General features: G+C 42.0%; 1 protein-coding gene across 1 annotated transcript in view; it reads right to left on the bottom strand.

Annotated features, from left to right (window-relative positions):
• LOC124794926 (PWWP domain-containing protein 2B-like) overlaps positions 1-20,074 on the bottom strand; it is a 210,552-nt gene that overhangs the window by 143,935 nt on the left and 46,543 nt on the right. Inside the window, exon 2 of the mRNA XM_047258634.1 lies at positions 19,096-19,462. Coding sequence (XP_047114590.1) covers positions 19,096-19,462 — 367 coding nt within the window. The remainder of the gene's footprint in view (positions 1-19,095; positions 19,463-20,074) is intronic.

Below are 20,074 nucleotides of genomic sequence, written 5' to 3' on the forward strand. Positions count from 1 at the left end.
TCGGCAAGTGTAGCAAAAAAGCAGCTTGGGAAAGAAACAACAATGTTAAATAATTTGCAGTGACCAGCTTGCAGGACGAAGAAGATAATTTTAGATTTGGAATCATTAGTATGTTACCTTCAAAACATAAGTTACTATGTGCTTACAGTGTTTGTAATTTCTTGAAATGTGGAACTGAAAATCCACCAAATTCGGCACTCTTTTTATAAATTATCTGATTATCTATAGTCTAATATTCCAATTGTCTGTTAGTTGCAGACAAGTAGCACAGCTGACTGTGAGCAAGTCTGTAATACCACAGATGTAAGCAATGTTCTGACAAATATCAACATGCCCATCTAAATACTAACTACAAAAACACTAAAGGATAAACACCCTCTATTCAATACAAATGCGAAAGTGGAGGCTTTCTTGCTAACTGTAACAAATTTAACATGACTCAGCACAAATAGTAAAAACAAACAGTGATGACTTTGTTCCCCCACTGTAAACATATTTAGTTTTTAATAGTTAATTCTGATTTGTTGTCATCCCATTCCTCATCAACATAGATTCTCTTCCATGATGGGATCCACATAACATGCAGATTAAATAATAGTTTGCAAGTTTAGATACCTATGCCAAAGCAATAGTGTAGTAAGCACTTTCAGGTGCTGCCAACTGGTACCTCTATGAACAAAAATTGAACAACAGAAAAGTATTCATCAGCTTTTCAGATCTTAGATTTAACTCTTCATTTCCATTGCCAAAAGACATACAGTTTCATCACAAGCAATCACAATTTGAGAGAGAAAGTGGGAGAAATATTCCATGAAGGGTGTTTAGGAAGTTTGATTACAGAAACAGTATTACTTAAGGGACATTTTGGCCTCCCTGTTTGTTGTCTATAAATAAGATACAAAGGTAATCCCAGAAGTAAGGTCTCCAAAGCATTGTGGCGGCAGGGAATTTGTCCAAGTGCCTGCTGGCCACACTGATTTTCTCCTTGCTCCCTCCACTCTATACAGAAACCACTACACATCTGTTGGAGCTTTCAGTCTTGGCTTGGCAGCCAGTTGTGATTGAGCTCTGGTTAGCCACTACTGCCAGGTGCAAAATTCACAGTTTTCAGTTTTTGAGTGCAAAAGGCTTTAAACCAATTGACACTCATCGACAATTGGCTGAAGTGTATGGCGAGTCGTGTATGGATGTCACAAATGCCCACAAGTGGTTTAGAGAGTTTGCAGACGATTGTACTGAAATTCACAATGAGGAAATAACCGAGAGACTGCCAATTCCCACAGAGACAATTGAAAAAGGTTGAACAAATCATGTTTCAAAGATTGGCGGATCACTCTCAATGAGCTCTGCAATGATGTTCCAGAGGATTTTTGAAGCACCAATCACAGGACCTTGACTAAAGCGTTGCAATTTCGGAAGGTGTGCGCAAGATGGGTTCCGAGAATGCTGACAGAAGACCAAAAGTGACAACGCGTTTGGATGGGGCATCACCACCCACTCACCCATAGTCGCAACTTAGAACCCAGTGATTACCATTTGTTTCCCAAGTTGAAAGAACACTTGGCTGGAAGGCGCTTCAGTGATGACAACAACAAGGTGAAAGATGAGGTCGGATGCTTCTTCAAATGCATGTTGGCAGACCAGTATGACATGGGCACACAAAAACTGCTACAGCGTTTACAAAAATGCATCAAACAAAATGGCAATTTTTTTTATATATATATATATATATATATATATATATAAAAAGAAAGATGATGAAACTTACCAAACAAAAGCGCTGGCAGGTCGACAGACACACAAACAAACACAAACATACACACAAAATTCTAGCTTTCGCAACCAATGGTTGCCTCGTCAGGAAAGAGGGAAGGAGAAGGAAAGACAAAAGGATATGGGTTTTAAGGGAGAGGGTAAGGAGTCATTCCAATCCCGGGAGAGGAAAGACTTACCTTAGGGGGAAAAAAGGACAGGTATACACTCGCACACACACACACATATCCATCCACACATACACAGACACAAGCAGACATTTGTAAAGGCCTTTACAAATGTCTGCTTGTGTCTGTGTATGTGTGGATGGATATGTGTGTGTGTGCGAGTGTATACCTGTCCTTTTTTCCCCCTAAGGTAAGTCTTTCCTCTCCCGGGATTGGAATGACTCCTTACCCTCTCCCTTAAAACCCATATCCTTTTGTCTTTCCTTCTCCTTCCCTCTTTCCTGACGAGGCAACCATTGGTTGCGAAAGCTAGAATTTTGTGTGTATGTTTGTGTTTGTTTGTGTGTCTGTCGACCTGCCAGCGCTTTTGTTTGGTAAGTTTCATCATCTTTCTTTTTAGATATATTTTTCCCACGTGGAATGTTTCCCTCTATTATATTCATATCATTAATTTGAAGCCAACAATCACGTTTGTTATTGTTATCGTTATCGTTATTGTTATTGTCACTGTTACATTTCGAAGTCTTTTCTGTCGTCTTATTTCCTCCTTCTGTTTTTGCCAGCAGTTTCACTTTCTATTCACCTTCTCCTTTTTTACCATAATCCAGTATACAATTTTATCCCGTCGATATACACTCAATAATACGTAATAATACGTAAATCACTTCGAAACCATAACCAAAAAAAATTTTTTTTTCCGCTTTGCTGCTATAAAATCCACCGTTTCCAGTCCACAAACAGTTCCTTTTAGCTATTAAACAACCCTTTCGGCAGTTTTAATAACTTTTGCTTTATTTCTATTTCCGTTTTTCTCACATCACCGATCATTTTTAGCCGCTTCCCACAGGTTTTAACGTCATTATTTCTTCATCAAACAATTGTTAGATTCATTTCCATAATCTGCCACCACCAAACCACTCCTTTTAATACATCCTCACGTAGTTTTTTCGAAATTTTCCCGAATTTCTCCACCCTTTAACGTGTTTTGGCGGCAACACAACCACCTAACCTTTATGCACATCATTATCTACCTACACAAGTTCACCACAGGATCAACATAGCCCAGCCCTAACCAACCCTTTTTCGCCTTTTTTCACACCAGATCTCCATTTGCTTTCTAATTTTACCTTTATCTCTCCCCATATATTTTTTCATATTTATTTTCATTTTCATTTCAGCCTCGTAATGAAACTCTTTGCCTTTACAAATGTCTGCTTGTGTCTGTGTATGTGTGGATGGATATGTGTGTGTGTGCGAGTGTATACCTGTCCTTTTTTCCCCCTAAGGTAAGTCTTTCCTCTCCCGGGATTGGAATGACTCCTTACCCTCTCCCTTAAAACCCATATCCTTTTGTCTTTCCTTCTCCTTCCCTCTTTCCTGACGAGGCAACCATTGGTTGCGAAAGCTAGAATTTTGTGTGTATGTTTGTGTTTGTTTGTGTGTCTGTCGACCTGCCAGCGCTTTTGTTTGGTAAGTTTCATCATCTTTCTTTTTAGATATATTTTTCCCACGTGGAATGTTTCCCTCTATTTTTTTTATATATATATATATATATATATATATATATATATATATATATATATATATATATATATATTTTTTCCACGTAGGAAAAATATATCTAAAAACAAAGATGATGTGACTTACCAAATGAAAGTGCTGGCAGGTCAACAGACACACAAACAAACACAAACATACACACAAAATTTAAGCTTTCGCAACAAACTGTTACCTCATCAGGAAAGTGGGAAGGAGAGGGAAAGACGAAAGGATGTGGGTTTTAAGGGAGAGGGTAAGGAGTCATTCCAATCCCGGGAGCGGAAAGACTTACCTTTGGGGGAAAAAAGGACAGGTATACACTCGCACACACGCACATATCCATCCACACATACAGCCACAAGCAGACATATTTAAAGACCAAATATGTCTGCTTGTGGCTGTATGTGTGGATGGATATGTGCGTGTGTGCGAGTGTATACCTGTCCTTTTTTCCCCCAAAGGTAAGTCTTTCCGCTCCCGGGATTGGAATGACTCCTTACCCTCTCCCTTAAAACCCACTTCCTTTCGTCTTCCCCTCTCCTTCCCTCTTTCCTGATGAGGCAACAGTTTGTTGCGAAAGCTTGAATTTTGTGTGTATGTTTGTGTTTGTTTGTGTGTCTATCGACCTGCCAGCGCTTTCGTTCGGTAAGTCACCTCATCTTTCTTTATATATATATATATTTTCCACGTAATATGTAACCCACTTCCAAACAATAACCAAAAAAATTTTTTTACGCATTCAACACTACTGCTGCTATAAAATCCACCGTTTCTAGTTCACAAACAGTTCCTTTCACCTATTCAACAACCATTTCGGCTAGTTCTAATAACTTTTGCTTTATTTCCATTTCTGTTTTTCTCACATCCCTGATCATTTTAGTCGCTTCCCACAGAATTTAACGTCGTTATTTCTTCGTCAGACAATTGTTAACCTCATTTTCATAATCTGCCACCACAAAACCACTCCTTTTAATACATTTACAAGTAGTTTTTTTCGAAATTTTCCCAAATTTCTCCACCCTTTAACGTGTTTTGGCGGCAACACAACCACCTAACCTTTATGCACGTCGTTGTCTACCAAGTTCACCACAGGATCAACATAGCCCAGCTTTAACCAATACTTTTTCGCCTTTTTTCACACCAGATCTCCAGTTGCTTTCTAGTTCACCTTTATCTCTCCCCATATATTTTTATTTTCATTTTTATTTCAGCCTCATGTTACACTTTCCACCTTCTAATACCATGTCACCCTCACAACACCCCCAAAACGACCCCATTAAGTTCTATTTACATTCCCTCCGCAAACATGCCTTCGCCCTAGCCAGATTACACTCCCATATTTTATTTTCTCAGGCTTGTCTGACATTTGGCATACCCCCAAAGGCCTCACACTTAAAGTTCCCATCTCTGGCTGTAACCCTTCTTTCCATCAGTCCCTATACCAGTTCCGAATTGAACAATCCATTGCCCTCACCCACCTAATCCTTCACCTACACATTAACTCAGCCAATGAACGCACCCGTCAACTCCTATCCTTAATAAAAGTCCTCAATCTTTCCTCTCCCACATCCACACCGGCTGTTCACAGCATCCTCCTACAGGCCAACCGCAAATTAGAACAGCATGCCACCCTCCACCTCAAAAAACTATCCAATCTCCTGGTTTCCCACCTCCAGAAAGGCAACTCACTCACCCTTCACAACCTTTCCAGCAAACCTCAACCTCCTCTCATTGCACACAGACCCAGTCTCTCCCATCTACTCAATCTCCCACTTCCAGCTCCACTCCCTCCAAAACCTGAAAATTCCAATCAACACAATCTAGCACCACAACACCCTAATTCAGTAGTTAACCTTTCCTCCAAACCCCTCTCCCAATCCGAAACCTCTGTCCTATCCAAAGGCCTTACCTTCAGCCCCACTCCCAGATTCAACCAAACAGTCCTCGTCAAAGATTTACTGTCCTACACTCGTACTCTCTGCTGGAAATATCACTTTGCCACAAAGAAAAATGATCCTAATCCTACTCCTAATGATCCAACTCCTCAAGACACTATCCAAATTGAACCCTGCCTGGAACAGTTCCGTGCTCCGTCACAGCGGGACCCACCTCCTCTTCCTCAAAATCACCCTCTCCAAACCTTCCAGGAATTTTTGACTTCCAGCCTTGCCTCTCAATCCTTCTTAAAAAACCTTAATCCTACTCCCAACATCACCACTGCTGAAGCCCAAGCTATCCGTGATCTGAAGGCTGACCGTTCCATCGTCATTCTTCCGGCGGACGAGGGTTCCACGACCGTGGTACTTGATCGTCGGGAGTATGTGGCTGAGGGACTGCGTCAGCTTTCAGACAACACAACATACAAAGTTTGCCAAGGTAATCCCATTCCTGATGTCCAGGCGGAGCTTCAAGGAATCCTCAGAACCTTAGGCCCCCTACAAAACCTTTCACCTGACTCCATCAACCTCCTGACCCCACCGACACCCCACACCCCTACCTTCTACCTTCTTCCTAAAATTCACAAACCCAATCATCCCGGCCGTCCCATTGTAGCTGGTTACCAAGCACCCACAGAACGTATTTCTGCCTACGTAGATCAACACCTTCAACCCATTACATGCAGTCTCCCATCCTTCATCAAAGACACCAACCACTTTCTCGAACGCGTGGAACCCTTACCCAGTCTGTTACCCCCGGAAACCATCCTTGTAACCATTGATGCCACTTCTTTATACACAAATATTCCGCACGTCCAGGGCCTCGCTGCGATGGAGCACTTCCTTTCACGCCGATCACCTGCCACCCTACCTAAAACCTCTTTCCTCATTACCTTAGCCAGCTTCATCCTGACCCACAACTTCTTCACTTTTGAAGGCCAGACATACCAACAATTAAAGGGAACAGCCATGGGTACCAGGATGACCCCCTCGTACGCCAACCTATTCATGGGTTGCTTAGAGGAAGCCTTCTTGGTCACCCAGGCCTGCCAACCCAAAGTTTGGTACAGATTTATTGATGACATCTTCATGATCTGGACTCACAGTGAAGAAGAACTCTAGAATTTCCTCTCCAACCTCAACTCCTTTGGTTCCATCAGATTCACCTGGTCCTACTCCAAATCCCATGCCACTTTCCTTGACGTTGACCTCCATCTGTCCAATGGCCAGCTTCACACGTCCGTCCACATCAAACCCACCAACAAGCAACAGTACCCTCCATTATGACAGATGCCAACCAATCCACATCAAACGGTCCCTTCCCTACAGCCTAGGTCTTCGTGGCAAACGAATCTGCTCCAGTCCGGAATCCCTGAACCATTACACCAACAACCTGACAACAGCTTTCGCATCCCGCAACTACCCTTCCGACCTGGTACAGAAGCAAATAACCAGAGCCACTTCCTCATCCCCTCAAACCCAGAACCTCCCACAGAAGAACCCCTAAAGTGCCCCACTTGTGACAGGATACTTTCCGGGACTGGATCAGACTCTGAATGTGGCTCTCCAGCAGGGATACGACTTCCTCAAATCCTGCCCTGAAATGAGATCCATCCTTCATGAAATCCTCCCCACTCCACCAAGAGTGTCTTTCCGCCATCCACCTAACCTTCGTAACCTCTTAATTCATCCCTATGAAATCCCCAAACCACCTTCCCTACCCTCTGGCTCCTACCCTTGAAACCGCCCCCAGTGTAAAACCTCTCCCATGCACCCTCCCACCACCACCACCTACTCCAGTCCTTGTAACCCGGAAGGTGTACACGATCAAAGGCAGAGCCACGTGTGAAAGCACCCACGTGATTTACCAACTAACCTGCCTACACTGTGAAGCGTTCTATGTGGGAATGACCAGCAACAAACTGTCCATTCGCATTAATGGACACAGGCAGACAGTGTTTGTTGGTAATGAGGATCACACTGTGGCTAAACATGGCTTGGTGCACGGCCAGCACATCTTGGTACAGTGTTACACCGTCCGGGTTATCTGGATACTTCCCACTAACACCAACCTGTCAGAACTCCGGAGATGGGAACTTGCCCTTCAGTATATCCTCTCTTCTCGTTATCCGCCAGGCCTCAACCTCCGCTAATTTCAAGTTGCCGCCGCTCATACCTCACCTGTCTTTCAACAACATCTTTGCCTCTTTACTTCTGCCTCGACTGACATCTGTGCCCAAACTCTTTGCCTTTACAAATGTCTGCTTGTGTCTGTGTATGTGCGGATGGATATGTGTGTGTGTGTGCGAGTGTATACCTGTCCTTTTTTCCCCCTAAGGTAAGTCTTTCCGCTCCCAGGATTGGAATGACTCCTTACCCTCTCCCTTAAAACCCACATCCTTTTGTCTTTCCCTCTCCTTCTCTCTTTCCTGACGAAGCAACCGTTGGTTGCGAAAGCTAGAATTTTGTGTGTATGTTTGTGTGTCTATCGACCTGCCAGCGCTTTTGTTTGGTAAGTCTCATCACCTTTGTTTTTTTTTAAAATAGAGGGAAACATTCCACGTCGGAAAAATATATCTAAAAACAAAGATGATGTGACTTACCAAACAAAAGTGCTGGCAGGTCGATAGAAACAAAAACATACACACAAAATTCTAGCTTTCGCAACCAACGGTTGCTTCATCAGGAAAGATGGAAGGAGAGGGAAAGACCAAAGGATGTGCGTTTTAAGGGAGAGGGTAAGGAGTCATTCCAATCCCGGGAGCAGAAAGATGTACCTTAGGGGGGAAAAAAGGACAGGTATACACTCGCACACACACACATATCCATCCACACATACACAGACACAAGCATACATTTGTAAAGGCAAAGAGTTTGGGCAGAGATGTCAGTCGAGGCAGAAGTAAAGAGGCAAAGATGATGTTGAAAGACAGGTGAGGTATGAGCGGCGGCAACTTGAAATTAGCGGAGGTTGAGGCCTGGCGGATAACGAGAAGAGAGGATATACTGACGGGCAAGTTCCCATCTCCAGAGTTCTGACAGGTTGGTGTTAGTGGGAAGTATCCAGATAACCTGGACGGTGTAACACTGTGCCAAGATGTGCTGGCCGTGCACCAAGACACGTTTAGCCACAGTGTGATCCTCATTACCAACAAACACTGTCTGCCTGAGTCCATTCATGCGAATGGACAGTTTGTTGCTGGTCATTCCCACATAGAAAGCTTCACAGTGTAGGCAGGTCAGTTGGTAAATCACATGGGTGCTTTCACAAGTGGTTCTGCCTTTGATCGTGTACACCTTCCGGGTTACAGGACTGGAGTAGGTGGTGGGAGGGTGTATGGGACAGGTTTTACACCGGGGGCAGTTACAAGGGTAGGAGCCAGAGGGTAGGGAAGGTGATTTGGGGATTTCACAGGGATGAATTAAGAGGTTACGAAGGTTAGGTGGACGGCGGAAAGACGCTCTTGGTGGAGTGGGGAGGATTTCATGAAGGATGGCTCTCATTTCAGGGCAGGATTTGAGGAAGTCGTATCCCTGCTGGAGAGCCACATTCAGAGTCTGATCCAGTCCCAGAAAGTATCCTGTCACAAGTGGGGCACTTTTGGGGTTCTTCTGTGGGAGGTTCTGGGTTTGAGGGGATGAGGAAGTGGCTCTGGTTATTTGCTTCTGTACCAGGTCGGGGGGGTAGTTGCGGGATGCGAAAGCTGTTTTCAGGTTGTTGGTGTAATGGTTCAGGGATTCCGGACTGGAGCAGATTCGTTTGCCACGAAGACCTAGGCTGTAGGGAAGGGACCGTTTGATGTGGAATGGGTGGCAGCTGTCATAATGGAGGGTACTGTTGCTTGTTGGTGGGTTTGATGTGGACGAACGTGTGAAGCTGGCCACTGGACAGATGGAGGTCAACGTCAAGGAAAGTGGCATGGGATTTGGAGTAGGACCAGGTGAATCTGATGGAACCAAAGGAGTTGAGGTTGGAGAGGAAATTCTGGAGTTCTTCTTCACTGTGAGTCCAGATCATGAAGATGTCATCAATAAATCTGTACCACACTTTGGGTTGGCAGACCTGAGTAACCAAGAAGGCTTCCTCTAAGCGACCCATGAATAGGTTGGCGTATGAGGGGGTCATCCTGGTACCTATGGCTGTTCTCTTTAATTGTTGGTATGTCTTGCCTTCTAAAGCGAAGAAGTTGTGGGTCAGGATGAAGCTGGCTACGGTAATGAGGAAAGACGTTTTAGGTAGGGTGGCAGGTGATCGGCGTGAAAGGAATTGCTCCATCGCAGGGAGGCCCTGGACATGCAGAATATTTGTGTATAAAGAAGTGGCATCAATGGTTACAAGGATGGTTTCCAGGAGTAACAGACTGGGTAAGGATTCCACGCGTTCGAGAAAGTGGTTGGTGTCTTTGATGAAGGATGGGAGACTGCATGTAATGGGTTGAAGGTGTTGATCTACGTAGGCAGAAATACGTTCTGTGGGGGCTTGGTAACCAGCTACAATGGGACGGCCAGGATGATTGGGTTTGTGAATTTTAAGAAGAAGGTAGAAGGTAGGGGTGCTGGGTGTCGGTGGGATCAGGAGGTTGATGGAGTCGGTGAAAGGTTTTGTAGGGGGCCTAAGGTTCTGAGGATTCCTTGAAGTTCCACCTGGACATCAGGAATGGGATTACCTTGGCAAACTTTGTATGTTGTGTTGTCTGAAAGCTGACGCAGTCCCTCAGCCACATACTCCCGACAATCAAGTACCACGGTCGTGGAACCCTTGTCCGCCAGAAGAATGACGATGGAACGGTCAGCCTTCAGATCACGGATAGCTTGGGCTTCAGCAGTGGTGATGTTGGGAGTAGGATTAAGGTTTTTTAAGAAGGATTGAGAGGCAAGGCTGGAAGTCAAAAATTCCTGGAAGGTTTGGAGAGGGTGATTTTGAGGAAGAGGAGTTGGGTCCCACTGTGACGGAGGACGGAACTGTTACAGGCAGGGTTCAATTTGGATAGTGTCTTGGGGAGTTGGATCATTAGGAGTAGGATTAGGATCATTTTTCTTTGTGGCAAAGTGATATTTCCAGCAGAGAGTACGAGTGTAGGACAGTAAATCTTTGATGAGGGCTGTTTGGTTGAATCTGGGAGTGGGGCTGAAGGTGAGGCTTTTGGATAGGACAGAGGTTTCGGATTGGGAGAGAGGTTTGGAGGAAAGGTTAACTCTGAATTAGGGTGTTGTGGTTCCAGATTGTGTTGATTGGAATTTTGAGGTTTTGGAGGGAGTGGAGCTGCAAGTGGGAGATTGAGTAGATAGGAGAGACTGGGTTTGTGTGCAATGAGAGGAGGTTGAGGTTTGCTGGAAAGGTTGTGAAGGGTGAGTGAGTTGCCTTTCCGGAGATGGGAAACCAGGAGATTGGATAGTTTTTTGAGGTGGAGGGTGGCATGCTGTTCTAATTTGCGGTTGGCCTGTAGGAGGATGCTCTGAACAGCCGGTGTGGATGTGGGAGAGGAAAGATTGAGGACTTTTATTAATGATAGGAGTTGACGGGTGTGTTCATTGGTCTAGGTCTTCGTGGCAAACGAATCTGCTCCAGTGCGGAATCCCTGAACCATTACACCAACAACCCGAAAACAGCTTTCGCATCCTGCAACTACCCTCCCGATCTGGTACAGAAGCAAAAAACCGAGCCACTTCCTCATCCCCTCAAACCCAGAACCTCCCACAGTAGAACCACAAAAGTGCCCCACTTGTGACAGGATACTTTCCGGGACTGGATCAGACTCTGAATGTGGCTCTCCAGCAGGGATACGACTTCCTCAAATCCTGCCCTGAAATGAGAGCCATCCTTCATGAAATCCTCCCCACTCCACCAAGAGTGTCTTTCCGCCATCCAACTAACCTTCGTAACCTCTTAGTTCATCCCTATGAAGCAACCGTTGGTTGCGAAAGCTTGAATTTTGTGTGTATATAAAAACAAAGATGATGTGACTTACCAAACGAAAGTGCTGGCTTGTTGATAGACACACAAACATATTTTAAACTGAAGATCTTACTTTTGGGATCTCTCTTGTATATTTGTTCATTTCCGAGTTTACTGCATTTACTGTATTATATCTTCGTTGCATAAAAGAAATTATTCAGGTAGTGAAGGGAGATGAAACTTTAATAGTCATGGGTGATTGGAATTCAAGAGTAGGAAAAAGGAGAGAAGGAAACATAGTAGGTGAATATGGATTGGGCTAAGAAATGAAAGAGGAAGCCGCCTGGTAGAATTTTGCTAACACTCGGTTTAAGAATCATGAAAGAAGGTTGTATACATGGAAGAACCCTGGAGATACTCTTAAGGTTTCAGATAGATTATATAATGGTAAGACAGAGATTTAGGAACCCAGTTTTAAATTGTAAGACATTTCCAGGGGCAGATGTGGATTCTGACCACAATCTATTGGTTATGAACTGTAGATTAAAACTGAAGAAACTGCAAAAAGGTGGAAATTTAAGGAGATGGGACCTGGATAAACTGACGAAACCAGAGGTTGTACAGAGTTTCAGGGAGAGCATAAGGGAACAACTGACAAGAATGGGGGAAAGAAATACAGTAGAAGAGGAATGGGTAGCTTTGAGGAATGAAGTAGTGAAGGAAGCAGAGGATCAAGTAGGTAAAAAGACGAGGGCAAGTAGAAATCCTTGGGTGACAGTGCAAATATTGAATTTAACTGATGAAAGGAGAAAATATAAAAATGCAGTAAATGATGCAGGCAAAAAGGAATACAAATGTCTCAAAAATGAGATTGACAGGAAGTGCAAAATGACTAAGCAGGGATGGCTAGAGGACAAATGTTAAGGATGTAGAGGTTTATCTCACTAGGGCTAAGATAGATACTGCTACAGGAAAATTAAAGAGACCTTTGGAGAAAAGAGAACCACTTGTATGAATATCAAGAGCTCACATGGAAACCCTGTTCTAAGCGAAGAAGGGAAAGCAGAAAAGTGGAAGGAGTATATAGAAGGTCTATACAAGGGCGATTTACTTGAGGGCAATGTTATAGAAATGGAAGAGGATGTAGATGAAGATGAAATAGGAGATATGATACTGCATGAAGAGTCTGACACAGCACTGAAAGGCCTAAGTCGAAACAAGGCCCCGGGAGTAGACAACATCCCATTAGAACTACTGACAGCCTTGGAAGAGGCAGTTCTGACAAAACTCTACCATCTGGTGAACAAGATGTATGAGACAGGTCAAATACCCTCAGACTTCAAGAAGAATATAATAATTCCAATCCCAAAGAAAGCAGGCGTTGACAGATGTGAAAATTACCGAACTATCAGTTTAATAAGTCACGGCTGAAAAATACTAATGCGAATTCTTTACAGAAAAATGGAAAAACTGGTAGAAGCTGACCTCAGGGAAGATCAGTTTGGATTCCATAGAAATATGGGAACACGTGAGCCAATACTGACTCTTACGACTTATTTTAGAAGCTAGATTAAGAAAAGGCAAACCTACGTTTCTAGCATTTGTAGACTTAGAGAAAGCTTTTGACAATGTTGACTGGAATATTCTCTTTCAAATTCTGAAGGTGGCAGGGATAAAATACGGAGAGCGAAAGGCTATTTACAATTTGTACAGAAACCAGATGGCAGTTGTAAGGGTCGAGGGATATGAAAGGGAAGCAGTGGTTGGGAAGGGAGTGAGACAGGGTTGTAGCCTCTCCCCGATGTTGTTCAATCTGTATATTGAGCAAGCAGTAAAGGAAACAAAAGAAAAATTTGGAGTAGGTATTAAAATCCATGGAGAAAAAATAAAAACTTTAAGGTTCGCCGATGACATTGTAATTCTGTCGGAGACAGCAAAGGACTTGGAAGAGCAGTTGAACGGAATGGATAGTGTCTTGAAAGGAGGATATAAGATGAACATCAACAAGAGCAAAACGAGGATAATGGAATGTAGTCGAATTAAGTCGGGTGATACTGAGGGAATTAGATTAGGAAATGAGACACTTAAAGTACTAAAGGAGTTTTGCTATTTGGGGAGCAAAGTAAGTGATGATGGTTGAAGTAGAGAGGATATAAAATGTAGACTGGCAATGGCAAGGAAAGCGTTTCTGAAGAAGAGAAATTTGTTAACATCCAGTATTGATTTAAGTGTCAGGAAGTCATTTCTGAAAGTTTTTGTATGGAGTATGGCCTTGTATGGAAGTGAAACATGGACGATAAATAGTTTGGACAAGAAGAGAATAGAAGCTTTCGAAATGTGGTGCTACAGGAGAATGCTGAAGATTAGATGGGTAGATCACATAACTAATGAGGAGGTACTGAATAGGATTGGGGAGAATAAGAGTTTGCGGCACAACTTTACTAGAAGAAGGGATCAGTTGGTAGGACATGTTCTGAGGCATCAAGGGATCACCAATTTAGTATTGGAGGGCAGCGTGGAGGGTAAAAATCGTAGAGGGAGACCAAGAGATGAATACACTAAACAGATTCAGAAGGATGTAGGCTGCAGTAGGTACTGGGAGATGAAGAAGCTTGCACAGGATAGAGTAGCGCTGAGAGCTGCATCAAACCAGTCTCAGGACTGAAGACCACAACAACATCTTTGTTGCTCCTGCTAAACAAAGAAGAGCAACATTTACAGCTGAAATTTCATAGTAGTTTCCCGTGTCATGACACAGCTTTTAGTACACAGTATTGACTTATAAATTCTATCACATTTGATATCCTCTGGATACAAGCTATTTAAACTATATAAGGTTTTTCAATTTAACATGCTTTAGCTTTCATGGGAGAACAAAATAGTTGAATTCATTGCATGTGATGAGAAGACATGTGTTTACATTACAGATTTCTTTATTTATGTCACTTAGTGTAACAGTGAAGCCCTAGTACTGTTTACAGATTTATAACAAATATTTTCTTGAATTGATGCTCTACTCATAGGTAATGCACACATTTTATACTGTGCATAATGCATATCAGTAATGGAGCATGCACCTCATAATTGGTAAAACAGGAATATACACAGCAAATGTGTTGCTGCCTTTATTATAGAGGGAACAAGACCTAACAGAACACAGAACGTGCTTCAGCAGTCTGACCAACTTCATTGAGAAGTAACCATAGTAAAGCTACATTCGTACAATGTTCAAGCAGTAACTTATCACTACTAGTTTTGTTTAAACCAGGGCCAGCCAGAAATTCTGCACACATGCAAAGCTGCTGCACATGTGCACCTTCTTGGTCACAGTGAGAACACATGCCACACATGTAAACAGGAAAAGGGAACCGCCACTGCTCATGTAATGTAGGCCTCTAAGCACAAATCTCACTGCTTTGCTTTACCCACTAGCTGTGAAGCACTGTATTTGGGGCACTCACATGCTCTTCTCACAGTAATGCAATCATGGGAAGGTATCATGTTATTCCATCGCCCTATCAACAAACGTCATGGTTCTAAAACAAATGGTGCATAAATATGCTGGGTTAGTTTCACGCCTATGTTAGGTTCCGAAATATCCTTTGCGGCAAGGCATGTGCCTCTCAATAACGAAAGGATGATTTTTAGGCATGTGAGTACACCCCTTGAAGAACCAGTTTAATATCAATTTTTTAAGATAACAATGTTTTCCTATGTAACAAGGAACAGGATGAGGCACAGTTAATAAATAATAATTTTAAATCCAGGAAAAAAATAGCGAAACATGTTTATCACTGATGATGAGAAATGGTAAAGTTGATGTTGCGCACAAAAGCACAGCAAATTCATAAACACAAGAAGTTGCTAAGATTTTCGTCACTAATACTCGATCGAAACCTTGATTTATACATTTTCATTATAGAGAAAAATCTTTCACACACGTAAGTAGATCCGAACAAGGACTAAACTCTTGCAGCTTTGTGATGTAGGTGTGGGAACTCTTGCTGTGGAAAATTTTTGTAGAATTCTTTTATACTTCGTACTGCAAAGAACTTGTCCTTCAGCTATGTGTTGTAATGCAGGTTGATCAGTTCCACCTATAAATGATTCAGAGCATCTTCAACTGACGCTGAAAACGACCGTGCAAAGCAACGAATGATAGGAGACACACTTGTTAACATCTGCAAATCATGTTTGAAATTTGCTCTTTATGTTTAAATTATTGATATGTGTTATTAAAATCTAGTACTTTCATGGGCCAAACACAAAGGTTAGTGAAATGTGCAGCGTATTCAAACAATAGTTGGGTCTCACAAAGAGCAAACTTCCTTTCAAAAGAGTTTTATTTTCCCAACATGTCAGAAATTAAATTATTTTCACCTTGCAAACTAATGTTCGGACTGTTGGTACAAGATGTAATGTCGATGAGAAATGCAAGTGCCATTAGCCAGCAAAGGTCTTCTAATTCTGATTCACTCTTACTCTTCTCATGTAAGAAATGTAGTACAGTCACACATAAATTGCAATATCTTTTGAACATTTTACCTCAACTAAGCCAGCGTACTTCAGTATAGTAAGGTATGTCGCATATACCTCTCCTAATTCCTCCAAGGATGGTTGAAATCGGTGATGTGCGAGCCCAGGTGTCTTCAGATAGTTTACACTATGCACAACAATTTGCATGGCGTTTCGTAAAGTTACTGATTTTGCACAAAGCACCTCTTGATGTAGAATGCAGAGAGTTTTATACAAAGTCTTTTCTGTGCATCCTAGCTTTTTACGTACGCATCAGAGTTATGGGTCCTCTCTGATAGCCTCGCATTGCCAGTGCTCCACAAGTGGTCACTGAGATTAACCGATTCCAATCCATACTGGCAACATCAATTGCTTGCTAGACAGCTCGGAGTATGTCTACACCTGCTGCAGTCCCTTTCAAAGGCACCAAGTCTAAACTATCCCCTGTTACATATAGAGAGTTATCGACACATCATTTGTATATCACTACCTGAGCCAAATCTGTAAGATCTGTTGCTTCATCCAAAGCAACATAGTTGTTAACCTTATTTATTAACTGCCTGTGCACATCACTGGCCATAATATCTATACATCTGTGTCACTACTTGTTTGGAAAGGCCAATTTCTTGAAACCTCCTACTGTTCGTGATACACAAAAGTTCTGCACCATCAACGAGACAGTCTTTCACATATTTCCCTTCGGAAAACCGTTTCCCAATTCTTAATGCAATTTTGAAACTTGCTCTCTGTGCAGATGTACTGTGACTGTCATTCTGGAAAATTGAAAACAGTACACTGCAAAGCAAAACAGAAATGAATGTAACACAAGAAACGAAGAGTTGAAGAGGTATCAATTATTACGACTTACATTAAAATGCTGTCGATGTGCCACACCCATTTTCTCAAGTGCACTTAATTTTCCTTGCTGTTCCTCACTGTTCAGTGCACTACACTTGTCTTTACAAAATGAGTTGTAGTTTCTCCAAATTGTGAACTTCCGCAGGCCGCCTATTATTTGGCAGCACAGCAAACACTGCATGTTTTCACCTACTGCTATTAAGAAGAATTGCAGTTCCCAGTTGAGTTTTCCTTTTTTGCAATACTCGCTATTTCTCAGTATGTCCTGTGCAAGGCTACAGTCACCAGACGGATGCAAGACGGGTTGTGCTTCTGTCCTCCCGGTACTGTGTAAACAAGGAAGAAGAACCGTCGCCCCGCATTTGGTATTTACATCTAGTCACAGATGTCAATGTTCCGCTTTCCCCGCCGACCGAGATGTGTGCACCTGTGCCGCACTTCCACACTTTTGCACAATGTGCAGCATTTGGCCGGTCCTGATTTAAACAAACTACATTTAACATTGTAAAGTTAGTACGAAATCCATTGCAAAACATCAGAAAAGAGATCAGAATGCTACCTTGAGCTCCTAGTGACATTTTGCAAACAGTCATGTGATTCTATGTTGCAACAAGGCCAAGTGCATAGCTACTGCACTGCTTGCCTGGTCATCTTCTGTCAAATAAGTCACTACTGTAGATTGCTGATGTTGGCAACAATAAACATAACAGTCAATACGAATGCTCAGTTTTGTTCTGACATTAGATGACAAATACTAGAGGACAGTCAAACTTGTTTCCATAACAAAGCAACAACAGAAGCCAGTCAACACTCAAAAGACTTTAAAACAAAACAGGACAAATTAAAATAATTAATTGTTAGGATAATTGATTATGTGAAATTAATAACCGGCTATCACTAAATTACAATCAACTGAAAATTGCCCATCACCATCTGACGTCTCAGACAGATAGAATACTTCTAAGTGCAGACGTGAGCCAGCAAGCATGTATGACTACTATGCAATCAGTTCACATTATCATCATCATTATTCCCAAATATTAAGTAGTTTTGTAGAGCTCCTTGAAATGTAAATTAGGTGAAAATCAGTTACTCTAGTTAGGTTTTTCCAACCTATAATAATTATTACACAAACACATTCAGATGGAAAATATATAATAAATATCTACCAACAAAATAATCAATTTTTGAAAAAAATATGTAACTAGATCAATAAAACATCTACGCACCAAGCAGGGGAAGGAGAATACACATATAAAAAGCCTTTCCTTCATATAAGAAGTCTCTCCTCCTATCCTGTCTGGGAAGTCTCTCCTGACCTGGGGTTCCAGATGACCTTTACAAACATTCCCGATTTCCTGAACCTCATCAGTCCTTTTCCTTCACCCTTCTTCCTTCCCCTTCAACCCTTCTGTTAGAAGGAGGAGCCACTACTGGCTCCAAAAGCTTGCAAAGTTAATATCGTTATAGGTGTGTTCTCCTACCGTGCACGATGAGCAGATTTTTTATTAATCTGATAAATATCTACAAGTCAAAACTCTTTCCTATAATAACAGCAGCAGCCTCTTTTTGTGGTGACACTGTTTTTACCATTAAATCAATTAAACTGATGCTTCATCGAAGTTACAGAAGTTAACTCATAAACATTACACCTCACAGACTGCTTGTAGCAACAGTCAGAGACTGAGATGCTACAGATGTAATTCACGATCATTTACTAAAACTGCAAATATCAATAAGATGAGAGAAGTCTACACTACCAGTGCCAAGAAGTGAATTAATGACAGGTTTGTAGAAAACACGAAAAAAGTTTGGATGTGTATGGTTACTCTTTGGCCCCATATAGTAATTACCACTACCTTTAGACAAACGTTTTAACATCGTCAAGAGTTATTCACGCAAAATTCTCATTTCTGCTCTGTGTTCCTCTCTTGTAATTTAGAGTTGTTTTAAAACTGACACCCATCTTCTCCACAACTATCCCTATACTGCCTTTGGACATTTATTATTTCCACAGAAGACACCAATGCCAAAAAATTTGAATTAACTAATTGCCCCCTTTAAAAAAGAAAAGGGCTCAACTTCATTACAGGCAGATTTGTTGTATAAATGATAAATATTTTTGTACTCTTTTATATCTGTTGATCTATTTTTAATCGTATATACATTCGATATAGTTCAAAATAGAAGAAAATGTTACACTAGAATTCAATAACAAGTATTTTACAATTAACTGCATAACATATACTAGGTCTTTATGCATCCAACTATTTCCTCTTGAAAATTCCTCCAACATGTTTACATCTTTCCCTGATTTGCTGAGAATTTGCGTGCCTTAAGATTTCCAATATAAATTGTAAAAATTATATAACATTTCATTTTGCAATAATTTTTAAATGGAATTATTTACCTTGGGTTGGTTGTCCCTTTGGTTTTCTGAGAACAGAGGTCGTGGACTCCTTGATGGTGGGTCTCCTCCTGTCCGTTCTGTGCCAACACCCGTAGAGTGCTTTCCCCCTGATAAATCTACATTTTCTGAGTTCTCGTTGCAGATAGACCGACACTTCGAACAAAGAACTTGCCGTGGCCGCAATCGGACAGTCATTCGAGAGTTTTTGTGACGAGCAGGAGGTCGTACAGGTCTCCGTACATGATGGAATGCTGCAGGTGGAGTTGCCTTTTCCTGGAAGTATGTGAAGCGTTGGCTCAAGCTAAAAAGCTTGTCCTCATCACATGCACTCCCAGATACCGGAATATTTATACCACATGGAAGCTGTCTGCAAAATAGAACACAAGAACAAATGAGAAAAATAACACGACTGAATCAAAACATTATTGTCACACAATAATTAAATGCCTAAGTAAATACAATAGTTTAAATTCTCTGAAGCGCTGCCAAATCATTGGCTAGAATTGAAACTCGTGCTCAGTAAAACTGCTTGGTGGGTAGCAATGTACATGAATCATTGCACATATACTAATCAGTCAAACATTATACATTATGGCCACTGATCTACTATTGACACAAACCAGTCCTGGTGACAGCAGCTTCAACTGGCGAGGAATTACTGCTAGTCAGACACATGCATGGTGCACACAGTATCAGTCCATGTGTAGAATGGAGAATGCACATAATCTACGAGGGCAGTTCAATAAGTAATGCAACACATTTTTTTTCTCGGCCAATTTTGGTTGAAAAAACCGGAAATTTCTTGTGGAATATTTTCAAGCATTCCCGCTTCGTCTCGTATAGTTTCATTGACTTCCGAAAGGTGGCAGCACTGTACGGAGCTGTTAAAATGGCGTCTGTAACGGATGTGCGTTGCAAACAACGGGCAGTGATCGAGTTTCTTTTGGCGGAAAACCAGGGCATTTCAGATATTCATAGG

Source organism: Schistocerca piceifrons, chromosome 4 (assembly GCF_021461385.2).
Source record: "Schistocerca piceifrons isolate TAMUIC-IGC-003096 chromosome 4, iqSchPice1.1, whole genome shotgun sequence".
NCBI lineage: Eukaryota > Metazoa > Arthropoda > Insecta > Orthoptera > Acrididae > Schistocerca > Schistocerca piceifrons.